The 19,115-nt window shown below is 45.0% G+C and overlaps 1 protein-coding gene across 2 annotated transcripts in view; it reads right to left on the reverse strand.

Moving 5' to 3' along the window:
* Nucleotides 1-19,115, reverse strand: part of LOC138491214 (zinc metalloproteinase-disintegrin-like VLAIP-B) — a 253,879-nt gene that overhangs the window by 155,597 nt on the left and 79,167 nt on the right. For both annotated transcript variants that reach the window (XM_069617601.1, XM_069617600.1), the window contains exon 4: nucleotides 5,033-5,111. In XM_069617601.1, the coding sequence (XP_069473702.1) occupies nucleotides 5,033-5,111 (79 nt within the window). The remainder of the gene's footprint in view (nucleotides 1-5,032; nucleotides 5,112-19,115) is intronic.

The following is a 19,115-nucleotide window of genomic DNA, read 5'->3' on the forward strand; positions in this document are numbered from 1 at the left end:
CATACTAGTACCAGTTAGTTTTCCTCTCCCCCTCCTGAGCTTGGTCTCAACTGTATCATTTCATGCACTTGCTCTAGGAGAAATGTCATCAGGCCTAGTATGCTACTTTTTCTTTTTAGAATATTCAGAATTTTCAAGGACTAAGAAGGATTTCTGTATTACCTAGTTACCTTTCCGCCTTGAAGCGCTTTGAAGCATTTCGACCTGTGTATAAGCGCTATATAAATAAACAAATAAATAAAGAGCAAGGGGCTTATTGCATAAGGAAGACAACTCCAGGTATACAGAGCAATACAGGGGGTGTATGGTAGTAATTGCAAAGCTTCATGTCAAGTTCTAGTGTTTTGATTCAGAGGGAACAAACCCTTCACATTATCAGCAAACAAAATTTCATAGAAGCAGATACTAGTATAATGCAGGGGTGGTGCTAACTTAAACTAGGTTATGGACGTGTGATGGCTTTGGGATGTGCTCAAGAGTTACTGTGAGTTGTGGTGGTTTGGAACCAGATAATCAGTAGGAATTCCCTCCCGATGAAAACCAGGAGAGGATCTAGTAGTGCGGAGTCCACTGACAGACGTGCCAGATCCAAGGGTTGGCTCTATAATGGAGGACCCAATTAGCAGAGTTAAATTGGGTGGTGGAGAGACACTCACCCACTCAGAGTCAAACCAGGCCAGCCACTGGAAGAAAGGAGAGCACGAGCATCACGTTTGCATGAACAAACAGCAAAGAGGAAGAGATGGAGTGATTCATGTGGCGACATGAAATTTGGCACGTGTCTAGCAAGTAATTTAGTCTAAAGGCTTTCTAGTATTACACAGGGTGTAGAATCTGCCTGGATGAGATAGGAGTAATCATGGGTAGAGATGATTCCCCACCTGCGCACAGCTCTGCCTAAAGCCGCGAGGCAAGTAAAGCTGCTAACCAGAGACATAAGAGGTTCCTGAAGGTACACAAGCAGCATAGGCTTTAGTAGGTGAATATTTATTATAATAATTTAGCACTCATATAGCGCTATGAACCCTACGGTATCTGAGCACTGTTTATTATTAACGACTGTGTGTGGTGCTCATTTATCGACCTCGGAAGGATGAAAGGCTGAGTTTGGCCCTGCCGGGATTCGATCGTCCGTCTGCAGGCTCTGCACGGATGTCAAAGCGAGAGCTCTACTCTCTGTGCTATCAGACCGGCTATTTATGTTATAAATATGTTTTTAAATAGGTTAGTATGCCGTTAGGGAGGACAATCCAAAGATGTGGAGAGAGCAGAGCTTCTTTTTTGGAGATTGTAAGAACCATCAGTGATATGCAACAATTATCTAAAATTAAATGTAGGAACACTGCTGAAGTTTTGTTTGCTGAAATTTTTAGCTATTTCCATGTAGTGCTTTGGAGTTAATGCACAGCCCTTTTAACACCACTTTTCCTGGCTATAGGAAGCCTCAGCAGAAACTTCTGAGCGGGAGAAAAATGCTAATTGCAAACAAGTTGAAGGACTGTGCCATGTATTTTATACATCGTGGCCACTACGGGACAGAAAAGAGGCATTTGGAAATACCATGACATGATGGGATCCCCCTTCAAACACGTAACCTTGCTTAGGCCAGACCAGACAAGGCATGCTAGTGAAAAACTGTACACGTGCTTAGCAGGATGGCAATTGTAGCGCTCGAAGCTTTCAAAGTGCTCCAGGGGAACAAAGGCCCAGAATAGCTGCTTCTTAGCAAGTGTGTATTTTAAGTTACTTTTCATTTATGAATATATTTAGAATCTTTTTGGCTCATATACATATATGCAAGCATGGCTATTTGGATCGGCACTAGAATCGTATCGCTTTAAGTTTTGAACCAGCGGAAAATACAGGCAGATTCAATGTTATTATTAGCAGAACTAGTAGCTAAGGAAATGGCTGAACAAGCAAGGCTATGGACGTTCACCAAGCATAGCACAAAGCTGGCCTTACTCAGCAAAACCTGATCACGTGAACAATCTAGAGGAGCAGACTGCAGAGCACCGAGCTACGATTTGCAGCTACCATTATGATGCCATTGAAGCAAGGCACAGCGACCAAACTAACAGGGCACCTTGCTTGCGTACAATTACATTTTACATTAGAATCTGAAGCACGGTTATGAAAACGTTATGCTGAGGAGGAGCCAAGTAAAACATGTGTGCTAACATCATAAAACATTAGGCAGGATTAAATGCCGGGTACCATGTGGTGGGCATAGATTGAGGCAAGGCCCATCGGGTGACAGGTACGTTAATTATTGGGAAAGTACAGCCCGAGCCCTGTGTAAATCCATTGGGCGACAGGCTAGCTACATCAGTTGGGCCAAGCGGAGGATGGCCGTTAGAAATGAACTGTCCAGACCAACAAATTACAGGGGTGTGATTCCTTTTGAAGGTTACACCTTAATTTGCAGAGTATAACTGTAATTAGAACAGCATTCATTGATGGTCATGTGTTTCGTTTCAGATAGGTACCTAGTACCTTGCTATAAAGGGTCAGATTCACAGATTTATTTTTATAATGGCTGAATCCCATTAGAAAACACTCTGTGAACACTCTGTGAATTAGGCCCAAAGTGTTTTTATTCTTGCATTTTATTTTAATGATGCTAAAGCTCTGGTCATTTATTTACATTTTCATTGTGAAATACTCCCCTGCTAGAGCGCTCTGCTTTTTTAACTGCAATGGTCTGTTTGTAAAATGCTTCTCCAAACAGAACGGGAGACAGATCTCGCAGTTTAGTTGGTGCCTTTCTTTGGAACAGTGCCCTTGCCCCTTTTAGACTTTTGAGGCAGACTTCCTTAAGCTCCAGAAACTTCTACTGCTTTTGTTTTCCTCTTTCCATCGCTCCTTTCTTTGCTAACTCATCCCACTGTTACTGAGACTGGTGGCCTGGTCCCTCATTAACTTCACAGGTTTGAGGTAGTATACTTAGTTGACACCATTCCCCCTCCCCCTTCAGCACTGCCCTGGAGGACGCACTGCCTGGCGGCTGTGCACCCCACCCATGGGACTCTTCTGCCCCAGCACTTCGGTAGTGGCCTCCTACCTTGGCACTTATTGGCCCTTCTTTCCCATGCTCCCACCAGCACCTGCTCATACCTACTCCCCCTTCCATTAATTGTCTTATTGCACAATGCATGTATGCATTTATAGCACTACTGTGTACACATTTTTGGTATAAGTATGGGACATGCAGATGGAAAATGTGTGTAGAACATTAAGTGGCAGTTGGTGCGTGAACGTTTAATATGTTGATAGAGTTACATGTAGAGTTTTTGGAAGTGATTGCTGGATGGATGTGCGACTGTTTGAAAGCAGGCAATGAGGAAGTGTTACAAACATAAAAGTGAAATGGGTCGAAGGGCTTTCCTGTGCAATAGTGTGCACGTGCTATCTCAGTGTTTTAATGATGCCTGGTCTAGAAAGGGGACCGCGGATAGTTATCAAGGTCCATTGATTATGGTCCTTGTTGTATGCTAGAGAAATGTATTTGTGCCAGAAAATGTTTTGTCCTTTTTTCCTTTTTCTGTACTATACAATTTTCCATTAGGATAGTACAACATGTTGGAGAATATTATTGAGTTGAACCACTTTATTGAAAAATGTAGAGAGAATCTCCCAAGATTGATTTTGTTCTTTTTTTTTTTAAACTGTGAGTGGTAGCTCCAAAAGGAACCTTTTTTTGCAGTGTTTTCTTTTGTTTATTTATTTATTTTGCGGGAGAGGCCAGGAAGGGAGGGAATTGAGGCAAGGGGCAACAATGACAGATAGAGGGGCAGGAGGACTGGGGAAGATGACGGGTGTGCCTTAAATCTAAGGTAGGATGCAGTGTTTCTTATGCTCCTTGATGCAGCCTCGAAAGCACTTTGAAACTGCTCACCCCTGCACAGTGGTGTGTCGCAGTATATAAAGAGTACTGCTGTCCTGGAAAGATATGGACCAAGAGCCTCTTTTATTGCTTGCAAGGTAGCTGGTGGGATCTCCTGCCCCACAGGAGTGCTGGTGTGGTGGCAGTATTGGTAGAGGTAGAGAGCATACTACTTCTTGAGAAAGGAACAGCCTTGGAGGTGGTCCCGTAGGAGTTCTGCCCAGGGTGTTGGTGATGGAGTACAACATTGCACTCAATGCATTTTACTTGGGTAGCCTTAGCCTTCGGTACACCCTGTGTGAAACACGATGGTGTCTCACCCGCTAGTCCATGCGGAACTCTCTCAGGTGGCCAGGGCATGGCCATCACCTTTGAATCTAGACCCATTGTGGGAGGATAACCTGGTTGAGGGTTCCTGGGGGGTGGAGGGGGGGGCAACACCAGATGGTGGTATCCAGCCCATTAGATGGCAGCAATAAACATGAAAAAGAATGGATGGGGCATCGCACCATGTGTTAGCATGCATTAGGTTCCCGTGTTTCAGTGGCATCATTCTGGTAGCACCATCTAAAACATCTATCCAACAGACACTCATGTGGTACTTAAACCCTGGCCATGTCAGTATTTGCTCGTATGGACATGGTTACGCTTCACACAACCTGTAAAGAGTTGCATGCCTTCTATGTTTAAGTTGAATACCACTGCAATAAGGGCAAGAGCTACCAAAAAGAGATGACTTTACAATTTTTTCTCAGAAAAACAAACTTGAAATTTAGTATGTGACCATTGCCCCAACATGAAGGTCTCATCTGCTAATGAAGAGATTGACCCATTAATAATAGGGTATTTATGATGTGCAGAGTAAACTTAAGGAAGCATTTGAACCCTTTACAAATCACAGCAATACAAGGCAGGGAATGCAGATCACAAGGGATCAATACAAGGGAGCAGGGAACTAGCAATCGGGGTGGGGGAGGGCAGGCAATTTGGCAGCGAGGGGGGGATCTACCAACAACTTGGCAGAAACAGTGGAGAGTAGATCACCCAGTCTCAGGTTAGGAGCGGAGTGCAATGCTGCATTAGTGAAATGATAAGCAAGCTGCACAGCATATGGAACCTAAGCAAACGAATGCGATCATACTTTACCGAAACACTAGGGCTGGTTGTCACTTCTTGGCCGTTAGGCAGATAGTGTGTTTGGGTGTAGTTCTGGGCCAAAAGATTCCTAGAAAGAAGACAAAAGAGCCGTTATAATGATGCCGTATCGGGAGGTTATTGATTGGTTGGCTAGAGCATACCACCTGGCACAGGGACTTGCAACAATTGGCTCGTTAGATGAATTGAACTCCCGCAGCCCCACAACATTGACAGAGACTGGAGTCTCCGTCAATGTTCTAGTTCAAAACATCTGGTGAGTCAAAAGGTTGCAGAGTGCTGCGCTAGCAGACAGAAGGGCCCAAGTTTGTGTTGGACTACGAGATGGCCTTTAAGAAGATCTTTCAAAAAAAGGAATCGAGTTTAATAAAACAGAGATTTAACTTTAAATTAATTAGAAGGCACTTTGACGATTTTATTTCCAGTGTAGGGAACGGCCAGGTTTATCAGATATAAAATATTGACTAACTGCTGTGCTATTCCAGTATCATGGAGTATAATTAATGTTCTTAACAAACAAGAACACCAACTTCCTTCAACGTCATCGACATTAAGAAAACCAACATGAGCAATGTATAGCAAGAAAAAAAAAAGGAAACATTGGTTTTATTGAAAATTCATCCCAGGCGCATCAAGCATGAAAAAGTGCATGTTGGCCATATGAAAAAAACATATGTTCACCTTTGCATCCAGCTAAGCATATGCCTTTAACACTATACGGATAACAGTGAAAGTGGAATTGGGGATTCTCACTGTTAACCACTCCAAGATTCACACCGGGGTATTGGGTGAAAAACATAATCCCAATATTACAAGCAGACCAAGCCATCTACAGTCACTCTCAGATTAGTGTCACACAATACCCTCCCTCATAACTCCGACTAGAACCAACCGTAGAGTTTACAATTACTGGAGACCATTATCGGGCTATGTCATCCATAGCCAGACAGAATGGCTCCTTTGCCCTCAGACACTAGGATCTAGGAACCAACCATCCCATTTTCACTCTATAGGAGCATGGAACCTGATCATACCATTCATTCCATTAGGTAACCAGGACATATTCAGTGGATGCGAGACAAATAATGAAGAACACCTTCTCTGCAGATTTTTATTTGAATTATGAAGCAGAAATTCTTACAATGGTGCTATGCCGGTGAGAGTGTAGTTGGTGTTATATGCACAGTATTGTTTCCGCTACAGCATGTGACAAGTTGCACATCCAAAATCTTTTCACGGGCAAGTCATGTGTGTGGTAACTATACTTCATGCAACTGCTAAATGAAGCCTGGCATCAAGCTCCCTGGCTTGCTGCCTGGGCATTCAATTATAAACTGAAACAGCAATGGGCCTGCAATTTTAAGGGGGCAAGGCCTTTTCCTCAGTAAGAATGCACTGAACACAGGAGGGCAAAGGTGCACTATTGGAGGTCAAACGTTGTTGGATGCCAGCAAGACAAATTTACCGAAGCCAGATCTAATGGCCTGGCTTTGGGCTGCTTTATGAGCTAAATAATTGCAGTCATCTGCAATAACACTGAGGAAGCCCAATAAGCCTGAAACATGTGTCTGGAGTTGCCGATGATACTCTTGTTCAGAGATTTGCCTATAATCTCCGTGCTGGACTTCCCTAGGGGGTGGGTCCAGACTGGTATGCAAATTGATATTTCTCCTCTGTGAAGGATCAGTGAGCTAAAACGTGGCTGTACACCCTTCGGAGTGGAAGAAATTGCATTGAACAATTTATTGAACCATGATAGTCATCAGCAGAAGGGCTCCCACACATGTTAATATGTTTTGCAACCTGCCATCAAAAGTCTATGCTCCTGTGCCAGCAGCACTATGGCATGTGTTTTCTTGTGACCTCAGATATAGATCCTCTGTGCTCTAAGAGCATTATGAGGCATTTAAGCTCCCAACACACACTATAGAACATAAAATAAAACAGGATAGGTAAGAACAAAGGAAAGAAATGTTTTTGGGACTATGACAGTCTATGGCCCTCATTCCGAGATTGGAGTTAGCCATGGCGCTATTTGAGCCATGGCTGCCTCCAATACCGGGTCCGGCACCAGTCTGGTTGAATGGGGACTTACCGGGACATTCTGACCTGTGCGGACCCGGTAAGTCCCCATTCAACCAACCATTCCCCATTCCCATTTGAGCCCCCATAGGGCTCAATGGGAATGGGGAAGGCGCTAATAACGGGCCCGCGAATAGCAGGCCCGTTATTAGCACCCTGGTCCCTTAGCGGGACCCGTAAAGGACGGGTGGTCAGACCACACGTCCTTTTCGGTTCCCGCTAAGGGACTTCGGAATTGGGCGGTAAGGGATTACCGCACCGGTCTCCTTACCGGTGCCCGGTATCCCTTACCGCCCAACTCATAATGACCCCCTATGTCTGCTTTAAATGCAAGTTCAGGTTTAGCTAGGTCAGAACAAATGACCAATCTCTTGAATCCCACCCGTGTGTTGTACAGAATAATTTATTCATTTCTTATCTGCCGTAGCCCGTAGGCATCAGGGCACAAAGAGGACAGATCAAATAAGAGATCAAGATAAAAGACAGAGGAAAAAAAGTCCATAAGGCAGGTATAAAGGCGTAGGAAAATAAAAGGTCTTTAATGCTTTTTTGAAGGCGGACAGATATCTTTCGCAACAAAGGTTTTTCAGTAGTTTGCTCCATGCTACAGCAGCCTTCACTGGATATGACTGCTCTTTTCCCTTAGCCCGTCTGAGTCTAGGATATGTCAGTCGCATGGAGTCAATTGATCTAGTTGTCCTAGCAGAGCTCTGAACAGTGATACGTGCTTTCAAATATCTTGGTGCGTCTCCGAACAAGCACTTGTGGGTCATAGTGTTTATTTATGCATTTCATTTATATAGCGCACAAAGCCCATAGCCGACTTTAAATTCAATTCTAGCTTCCACTGGAAGCCAGTGCAATTATCTTCTGTGTAGTGATATGAGCTCATTCGTTGGTACATTTGTGATGACTGCATCATTCTGCAAAATCTGCAGTTTAACACAGGATTTACTGGCTCGACTTAATTAGGCGTTGCAGTAATCCAGCCTTGGCATAACTAGAGCTCTGACCAAGGTAGTGCAATTTTTGTCTGAAATGAAAGTCTTAACCAGGCGCAGGAGCCTTAGATAGTACTGTACATTTTTTAGGACATTTGTGACTTGAACATCCACGTTAAGCGATGCCTCAATTGTGACACCAAGTGTTTCTACCTTGCTTACTGCTTTTATAAGATGTTGATCAATGCAAAAGTTAGCGTAGGCCTTTCCGAATTTTTCTCTCGTTTGGGGTTGATCCGAAGATGAGGAGTTCAGTCTTCTCGCTATTGAGACACGGCCCATTTTCTGCCATCCATATTTGTATTTTTTCATATACGGAGATAATGAGGCGGCTTCTTATAAGAGCAAACAGGAGTAATTCCATGATCCAAAATACTAGAAGAAGGTGCTATCACAAAATGTCCAGTTATAAAACAGAAGTGCAGTAGCAACAAGACATGCAAAGATTTGTGTGTATGGTGAACTGTATTATGAAGTTATCATGTGTGCACCAGTGGACACCATCCTTTAGATTAGGGATCTCAAACTTCAATCCACCCCTTGATTTTAGAATAGGCACATAAAATGCATGAATTGTGAAAAGGGTGACATTGACTTAATCAGCAGTAATCCTTAAAACCTGGTCTGGATGTGGAACCCCAACTTTAGATGACGAGCACTCAACCAGACTAATGGTCAATGGCAGCTGGTGAATTGTCAAAATGGTGGAGTGTGAACAACTGTCCTGGATTAAACCGAGGAAAGGGGTGAGCTCAGCACTTCCACCTCATTCGAGAAGTGTATGGGGGAGGAAGGGGCTCGTCTCGTCTATGCATTCTCTCAAGAAAAATGAGAAAATGAAGCGGTCAGACGTTGCAGGTGGCATTTCAGTTTTCCAAAGAACGCAAATAAAAAGGTGGGAGCATTTACAGGCCGACGGTCAAACATGCAAGAAAAGAAAAGACAGATCATAACAGCTTCAAAATGCCCAGGAGGCGTAAAGTGCGCACACGTTCACGGCAGCCATCTTGAACATCTACAACACACGCAGGTCTCCATAGGAAGATTGACAGTTACCACTTGATTTATGCTTGCAAGTCATTGGAAACATTGAATGTTGGTGCCTAAACGCTTTTCACTTTCAAAATAACTCCATGGTGAATCTTGAAGCGAGAACACGGTCAACATTTTAAGTACAAGCTTGCACACTTTTGTGTAAAATAAAAATAAACATATTGTGGGGTGTTTATACTGGCATATCTCCGGTCTGCACCCGCGGTCGCCTCATTATGTGACTTGTTTATACTGGTAATGGCGATGATGCCTTGTTTATACTGGTAATGGCGGTGATGCCTTCGTTTGACATTTGCGGCAGGTGACGGGTCGGCTCGATGCCACATTTGCCCAGACACAGGCAGCAGGTCTACAGGACTCCTACGATTAGAATCTATGTAAACAATAAACAAGTTTCCACCCGGCAATTACTTTAATTGCATCTCGTAGACAACGATTAATTGATTTACAAGCCCATTGGTGTGGTAGGGATGCAGGTGTTGTGTCCTCAGTACCCCAACGAGAGGACAATGGACTGACTGCTGTACAGGTCTAGTGAAAAGAACATGGGGAGTGGGAGAAGGAGGGGAAAAGGGGGCGGGATTTGGGACATCTCCTTCCTCATGCATCCCCACCTTATCCGATGGCAACAAACAACATTCTTATAATGGTCATGTACTGAATTTTGGTCTACTGCAAGGGCATTCTTAAGAACAGCGCCCAGATGCCTCTGGGTTGGGGCGGTATAGAAATTGCTAAATAAATAAAGTGGGAGTTTTTTTATGTTTCCATGGCGTGTGCGTTTGTGTGTGTAGAGGGGTGTTTAGAAGGCTAATGGGATGCACACAGTTCTCTAAACCAATAGAGAGAATACAACACAAAAGGCCTGATTCACAGACCGTTTTCCTATGGGACTGCTCCATTATAAAACGCTTCTGTCAATCCGGCCTAAAAGGTCATAAGTAAGGACGGGTTGAATGTAAGATTCAAATGAGGCAATATTACATGAGGCAGTGTGGAAAAATAATGGGTAAAGGCAAAATGTCGTGTTTTTTTTCCCCACATTTCCCACTTTGTCCCAGGCTCAAGTCTTTTGATGACGAAGTAAGGGCACAACGATCGGCGATATTATCTTACTCCTTTTGCCAAAGTACTTTTCGCTATACACCTCCCTGAAATGTTCATGCAGGCATTAAATGAATGGCTTTCTATGGGATACCCGCCCATCTAGTCCCTACTAAAAGCAGGCGGATTGCATTAGCAAATGCCGCCACCAAAACGCAATTTGCAGGCGGCACTTATTTGTTTACAAGACGGATTCTAAAAGCAGAACAAAGATGTCGTGTGTTCTTACCCTGCGTGTGCACTCTGCCTTGCAAAGGTTTAAAATTTCATGCAGAAAGCTGAACATTACAGTGCCAAAGATGGTGATCCCCTTCATGCAATTAACAATTTCAACAAAATGACCCCCCCCACGAGTTTTAGAAACAATGGGTAGCTAAGCCAAGCTTTCCAGAGAGGGGCCTTTAGAGAAGCACAGAAGATTGCATGGCTCTTATAGAAAGAATGGCATGGATATGTCTGGCAGCACTTCCCACCTGAAGTCAAACAGCATCCATTGCAGAGGCGAGATACCCACCCGGCTGTGAACAGAACTCACTTTGCAACCACCCTCGGCAAAATGACCATTGGTGGCAAATCCATTGTGGACAGCAGTTAAGGTATTCCAGTCCCACAGTCAGACAGAAAGAAATACTATCCAGACATGGTTGAAATGACTTTCCAAAATAAGATCAATGCTGACATATTCTTAGAAAACTAAAACCCATTGCTAGCTGCTGTAGTGCGAATAATGGGATAATGAGTAATGGGTGGGTATTTCACATTCAGGAAACAATGTCAATGGGGTCTGTGTTGTAGAGATGCCACCCATGTCCTTCAAAGTAAGTGTCATAACTAAGTTTAAAAATATATATATATATTTTTAAACTAGTGGTGGTTTGTTCTTAATGCTGCCAGAAACTGCCCCAACCTCATTTACCACAGGTGGCACTTCAAGAGCAACACTGGTATTGTATAATCACAGTACAGCTGAGATCACTGCCCGGTAGAGCATAAGTCCGGGAACAGTAGTAATTGAAGGCAGTTAATTAACGCCTAATAAGGGCATATGCCCAACGAGCAAGTCAAGGTTTTAGCTCACATCAAATGAGCATTCACACATCGCCACCAGCAATGTGGGCAATGCCAGTATGACCCACAGAGTTTGCCCTAAACACACATGACAGCCATAGGACATGAACCAGCAAGCCAACTCACGCTGCACATGGCAAAAAGGAGACGGCAAACAGTGATGTCGAATAAAATATAACTGCAATGTCGTCAAACTATGTCCGATGAAGAAAACAGAAAAATTGACCATGGAAAAAAATAAACAAAGGAAATCTACAACTAGTAAGCTAGATACAAGAGTCAGCGGGCTAGTCCATGCTGATCTCAGACAATGCCTTAGCTAAGACAGATTCTCCTTCCACATCTGCCTCTTGCTGACATGCGCCATTGTTTCCCAGAGGGCTTGCAGGACCTCCCTCATCCTTTACTCAATCGCCTCTGCTGCACTGCAAGAATCCTTCAGGGTTGCAGCCAACATCCATGCCAACCTCTCTACCACCTCGGCCCTGGCAATTGAAACATCATGTGCCTGATGCCTCACCTCGTCCTGCTGCCTCACAAAATCAAAATGAGATGACACCAGTGCCTGCAGGTGCCATTGTGCCTCCTGCCTCACTTGCACCATATGTATACCTCTTTGCCTTCTCCTGCTGGCAACTCCTGCCGCCTGGCAATGTATCTGCATTGCAGGCACTCCCTCAAACATGATGGCAGTCTGCATCGGGGGACAATGGATACCTGCTGTGTGATTCACAAGATGCCATTAGGGAAGTCAATTGGGGGTTGCCAGGGGTTGCATCTGCAATCCCAGGCAACTCCTGTGCGACCCAGGCTCTGGCTCTGTGACCCCTGATTAAGGGTTGCAGAGACAGAGAAAAACTGAACGTAAAGAGGGCTCTCAGACGAGAGCCCCCTTTACATTCATTTCTTTATGAAGCCAGTCCGACTTCAAAAAGAAATGGATTTCCATTACGGTTTTCTGTAATGGAAATCATTTCTTATTATGATCAGAATGACTTAAAAATAACTCTCTCCCCACACACCCCCCGCACTCCCCAACAGGACATGGATGGCTCTGGCTCCCCTGCTTTGCGCATGACAGAAACCAGAGCTGGTTCCTTGTGTGCGTGGAGCTTCGGAGCCAGAGATGCCCGTCTGCAGTGGAGTTCCTTGGAGCAGCAACGGATACAATAAAATGTAGGAACATGTTCTTTATGGAAACGCGTGTGCGTGCATGCATGCATGAAAAGGTGAATGGTGAATAGGTGAACATGCGAATATGTGTGCTTGTGTTCAATGCCTAGATGACTTACCTGTAATCTTCATCACTCCTAATCCTACTCTTCTGGGTTCCAGTACTTGCCTATGAAGCACCTTGCCAAATATGCAAGTGCTGGGATGAGGAAGAGGGACATTGAGTTAATGCTGGACTTAGGAGCTGATTTTTTTGGGATTGGAGGAGAGTGGATGGAAGCGGAGACATGTCAGGAGTGTGGGATGTATTTACCCATGCATCCGAGCCCTACCTCAAAACTGTGTAGTACTGGCATTGAAAACATCATAATGGCCAGAGCTCCCCAGAAAATGCACAGGAAAATCCCATTTTGCCTATATTGTTCAGAGGGGCAATGCTGATTGCCAAAAGCAAACCCATAACTGTTGGGAATTCATTTTCTTAAATCCCAAAAGGGGTGCAGTACCAGTACTCACCACTATCAGAAAGCCGGCGTTTTAAAACCACCAGATTTTACTTTTTTGTAGAAAACTGAATAAATGAACCCAAAACATGCCAAAGAAAGACATTTTAAGAGGTGGATCCAATGTAAAGTTATATTCTGAAGTGACTTGAAGGTTTATAACAAGACTGGCTGAGCTGTGGATTTCAGCAATTGAAGTAAATTTGGACTGAAAGACACTACAAATCTAAATGTTTAAAAGAAATGAGTGACCTACTTTTGAGTGTCACATAGGTTGCAATTGTTTAAATGTCATAGTTTTAAACTTAGAATCAGCATTCTAGCTGCATATGTGAAATTGTTAGTTTATTTGAATGCAGAAACTGGGGAACAGAAATGACATGTAGCTAAAAACTGGCTTAAAGAGATTCCAATTTGCCTGGCAACTACCCCCATCAGGAGTGAAACTTGAATCACAGCTGTGTTCCCAGGCCTATCTGCCTTTTGCTGGCCACACTAAGGATATGCCATCTCTCTGATAATTGAATTAAGGGGAGCCCCACAGAATACAGGAGCTCTGAACAAAGCCCTGTCCTGACTCAGGCAAAGGTTTTATTACGGGGGCTGTAAAAGTAGCTTCCTCCTGAAGCAAAGGGGAGGGGCACTGCCTGTGAGAGCAAGCTGGCTTGGCAGAACTGGAAAAACCAGAAATTCAACCTTGTGCTGGAGGAAAACCACACCCCTTTGGGGCCAGAACATAAACTCTAAAAAGATGAATAACTCATAGTACGGACTTGTGAAAATTTTATAAATGACACCATAATTCTTGTGATTTTTCTGCCCACATTTTAAGAGGTTTTTAGAACCGGTGGCATGTTCAGGGGGGTTTTAGCAGAAAAGAGGATATTACTCAAAATGTGTGCATGTGAAAAATCTGACACTTCATCAACTAATGTCCATACTCCTTGCGCACATGTGTGTAAATTTGGGGTAATGTCCGGTATTGCAAACCAGTTAAAAAGTGCAAAATATTGCCATTTCTGAATGCAAGCTCCCAGGAAGAGCAGAGTTTGAACAGGGTATACCTCCTGTAATGGATGATGGGTGCATATGATTTTAAAACAACATGTACCTCTGCAAATATGTATTTGGTTCAAATCTAGATTTGTGTGCAAGTTGACAGGAGGAGTGGACTTTCTGCAGGCTGTAAAATGACATCACTCTGACACAACTTAGCTCCCCCAATCAGGGGAGAAATGAAAGCTTGGCCAATGATAAGTGGAGAGGGGCTGGCTAGTGATGCTGCTCACACACACCCATTTTAAAAACACATAAAAGCAGAGAGACAGGACAGATAGGGACCTTCAAATCCATTTGCAGCTGGAAGCTCTGCCGGGAAAATCCATACCTTGCCTCCATCAAACCTCCAGAGAGCCAAACTAGAGACTTCAATCTATACAGAACTAGAGACCCAGACCAGACCAGCAGAGAGAGCTGACCCAGATCACTGTTAGCAGAACCAAAGAGCTGAACCGGAGTCCAGTCCAAAACCTGACCAGATCCGTGGCGAGGCCCAATTAACTCAAGAATATAGTGTGAGTACCTAGAAAGCTGTGCAGAACCAATCTCTTAGTTAAAATAATATAATTCAATCCTATTTTAATCTAAGTAGAACTGTCTCTTAACTGTCACCTGTCATTTGTAAAGCTGTCACCTGTCATTTTCTAGTTGCAAGCTGCACTTGTCTTTTTGAACTTTAAAATTTCAAATCTGAAAAACGACCTTTATTTAATTGCTCATATCTCCGTGACTGTTTGTGCTAGAGACTTGCAGTAACTTTCATCTGGAAGCTGAGATCCTAGGCTTTCCTAGGACCCCAAAACGATAGTGATAGTCCTTGTAGTTCCTCTGTAATCGCGCCCGGCGCACCCGCGAATTTTGCAGCGATTTGCAAATTTCTTCACGTGTAAAAATCTGCTGCTGCTTGCCTTTCAGTTGCCAAAAATTCGTTTAACCTGCTAGTTACACCCTAGATCCTTGCTAAAGTGAGCCTGGACTAATATTAACTAGATACCACTCACCCTGAACCTCTAGAGGGAATTAAAAGCATTTTAGCATATTTTTTTTCTTCATTTCCAGCACATTTAAAAGCATTTGGGCCTGTGTTTTCAACTTCCGTAGTCTAAGCTGCTGGGTGAACTGAATCCCATTTGATTGCATTTCTGAGAACTGTGTGCCTTCCTTCCATTTCCTTGCATTGCATAAAGGGGGGGGGGGGGTGAATTGTCCAAGAAAGTGATTACATTGTTTTGTTGAAATCATATTAAGTTATTTTCTGTACTGCATTTCATTCCACATTGCATCCATTTGAAACCATAAAAGTATTGTTGCTACCTTATCCATTTCATGTCAACTCCTTAGTGATTATCAAGAAGTGTGCTAGTGCCAGATTCTCCGTTGTTAATCTTTATCATACCAGATTAAGTGTGATATCCAATTATTAATTTATTATAAAGCGTGATATAATATATATTGTTTAAATTATTAAATAAACCTTTAAAATTGCAAAACAGAACTACTTCTTGGCTCAGTGGGGTCAGGAGGATTCCAAGAGAGGGGTGTTATATAGGGGTAGTCATCCAGAACGCATGAACTGGACATAAAGATATACCAATAAGGGTTTTCATTCAGTATTCTAGACTAGGCGTTGACTTGGCTGTAGTGCTGAATTGAATCCTCTTACAAATTGGGGGCTCGTAGCCGGGATTCTGGGTTAGAATACCACTTGTGCAGCTTAATACAGTGTGCTAACTGACGGGATACATACATCCAGTCGGATCACCACGCTGCATTACGCTGTGAAGCATTCCTCAAAAGGGACACTGTTCTGCAAAAATAAAATACTAACTTCTGTAAGTCAGGACAGAGACCAATCTCTAGAATGACGACCTTGGTAGATATGAAAATAGCCAGAGAGCACTTCTTACATAAACTATTTGTGAGAGGTGAATGGGCTTGAGCACAACAAGATTGCCAGGGTAGCGGCATATTTATATTTACATATGGGAGCCATGCAGGACAGATGTGCTGAAGGCCAAGATTTGGCGAGTAGGCAACTGCTGGCATTACAGAAGGCCCAATCTGATCTGGACTCTTCTGAGCAGAGGCTGCAGAGGAGCCAGGAGTCAGAAAATGAGAGTAGAGAGCACATCATTAAAATAAAGAAGGATATGGACATCCTGCAACAGGAAAAGGCTGACCAGGATACTAGATTTCTGGCCCTGCAAAAGGAGCACCAAGACAGTTTGGACTTCTTACTGCAGAGCCAGAAAAAGCTGGAGCAACAACTGGACTTTAACAGGGCATGTGCTGAGCAGGTAGTCACCCTGCAAGGCCACCTAGATAGGGAAAAGGCAGAAAGCAATAAACTGATTCTGAAAGACCTGGATACCCAGGCAGAGTTTGATGAAGAGCGCCGGAAAGCTGGTGCCCTTCAAAGGCAGAGGGATGACCTGGCGGCACAGATGCAGGCTCTTAGTCAGGAAAGGGACACCTTAGGCCAGGAAGTCTGCCAGTTAAAAAGAAAAACGGAAGAAAATCACTTGGCCCTCCAGGGGCTGGGTGATCTCCAAAAAGAGCATGCAAACTTGTTAGAGCACACCAGAAGGGTGGAAGATGCTCTGGCAAGAAAGGAGCAGGCCAGTAGGGATGGGAATCAGGAGGTAACCCTCCTGCAGCAAAGACTGGCCCAGTGCTCCAGGACCAATCAGGAAGCACAGAGGGAAAATGAGGCCCTCTGTCAACACAATGATAGGCTCCAACAACAGGTAGCTATGCAGGAGAGACTGATAGAGTCTAGTAAGGCCTTAACTGAGGAACTGAAGGCACAAATGCAGGCTCTTGCATTGCAACAGGGAGCAGGGGCGGATAGAGATGAGGTTCACTGGGAAATGGAAACTCCGGAGCATAACCTCAGGAGCCCTAGTACCAGAGGCCCTCATACCTTTCAGTCCCTGGACTCTGCCACCCCCATGTCCCCTGCGCACATGAGCACAGAGCCACAGGGATGGCAGATTACTATCCAGCCAGAAGCATGGGGCTCATAGGCCAGTACCACCCAGGAATGGAGGGGCGGGCATCCGGTTATGGGCACCCAAGTACAGTACAGTTCAGGGGGGAACCCCAGGAGAGTAGGCCCCTTAAGGGCATCCTGAAAACCTCTGCCCAGTTAGGTCAGTGGGGGGGGGGGTACCCAGCAAATACTGGCAGCAAGGAGGGATCTGAGGACTCCTCTGAGCACCACAGGAAACAGGAGTCCAGGTCCCCACATTCTGCCAGCCATTCCCAGGCTCGCAGAATCCGGGAAAACCTGGAAGAGCAGACAGGAACCTCTGGGAGCAGTGCCTCTGAGTCAGAGGATGAATGGACAAGGGTTACCCGAACCAAAAAGGCCAATAAGGCAAAAAGGGCCTTACTTAAGGACCCCTTAAAGCAGATTAAGGCGATCAGGAGCGTCATCACGCCTTACCATAAGAACGCTAAGTATTCTGTTTGGGAGCACTTAGAGTTGTTTGAGCAAATGATGGAGACTTTCCATTTGAAGGACAGCCAAAGCTGTATTCAATATGTAAAGTGGACCTTCTCCCCGGAATACTCCAGTTTCTTTGCGGAGCTGGAGGACCAAAATCATTTAAGATGGTCCACCTACAAGGCGGCCATCTTGAAACATTTTTCTGTTCACAGAAATCCTCAAGAGGCTCGCAACGCAGCCTACAATTTGCAATGTGGGGAGGATCAGGCCCCACAAGAATTTGTGCAAGAACTAAAACGTGCTTTTGCGCAGACCACCAGAAGGGTGCGCACAGACAGTAGAGAATTCATTAATACATTTTTTCATGCCTTGCCCAAATACATAATGACCCAGCTCGTGAGGGATTTTCACGAGAAAAGATCTTTAGACTGGGTCATTGAACAGGCTACCCGGATCTATGAGGTGCAGAAACCGGTAGATACCAAAACTAATGCCCAGAAAAACCCCAAAGCCAACAGCACCCCTGCTGCTGCCAAGGTGGCAGAGGTAAAGGTCACCCCCGTTTTGGATTTGGAGATGGGGGGACCTAAAAACCTACCTGCACCTAATAATGCTAGGCCCAGAAGGTCCTCGGGTCAGTCACAGACAGGGAGCCAAGGAGGCAGCCCCACAAATGGGGTCCCTCGCTCTCCTGATTATGTAAGTCCCTGTTACAAGGGAAATCGACCCATCCTGGGTTATGTGTGGACTCCTCCAGCCCAAGGGGGGGGATCCAGCCAAGCACCTAACCCAGGGAACTTCCCTCCCAACTTCTCACAGGAGGGCAGAAACTCACCAAACCCTGGGCAGAACTTCTTCCCCAGGTATCCACCCAACTTCCAGCCCCAAAATCCTCCATCCTTCTTTCCCCAATTCCCTGAGCCCAGACAACCTAATCCGGGAGAGGGGAGGCCAAGGGTGGAGGGGTACCCAAATCTTCCCAACCCGGGGTACTACCAGAGAAGGGATAGCTACCCTTCCCGGGATCAGCCCAGGGGAGAAAACAGGGCCCCGTATCAGCCTGAGCGGGTTTCCCAGTTAGAGCGCCAGGTTCAAAACATGGCGCGGGATCTGGGTCACATACTGAGGGCTCAGCAGAACCCTCAGATCGGCATGCCGGCGCAGAACGCACCTAACTCTGGACCTGGTGCTCCAGAACAATGACGGGGGCAGCACCCCGATAACTCACCGGTTCCCAGGGAGGAGGCACAAAGGGAAGGGGGGTGTAAAGCCTTGGAGGAAGCTTCCTTCCTCACTTGTAAACAGCCCCTGGAAACCCAGGAACCGGAAACAAAATCTCTTGCCCCTGAAAGTCTGCCTCCTAAGGAGCAGAGGGGTGGTAGGAGAAACAAAAGACCCAAAAAGACTCAGTTTGAGGAGGAGGTACAGATCTTCCAATTTGAGGGAGAGGGATCCTTAGAGGATCCTGGGAAAAGGATCTTCTCCTTCAGAGAGGGGGGAACTCCTCCCAAAGAAAAATGGGTCCCTAGGGATGCAAATCCAGACTGGGGAGATGTGGAGACTGAGCTACTGCCGCCCAC

This window comes from Ambystoma mexicanum, chromosome 10 (assembly GCF_040938575.1).
Source record: "Ambystoma mexicanum isolate Mex_15411 chromosome 10, UKY_AmexF1_1, whole genome shotgun sequence".
NCBI classification, from domain to species: domain Eukaryota; kingdom Metazoa; phylum Chordata; class Amphibia; order Caudata; family Ambystomatidae; genus Ambystoma; species Ambystoma mexicanum.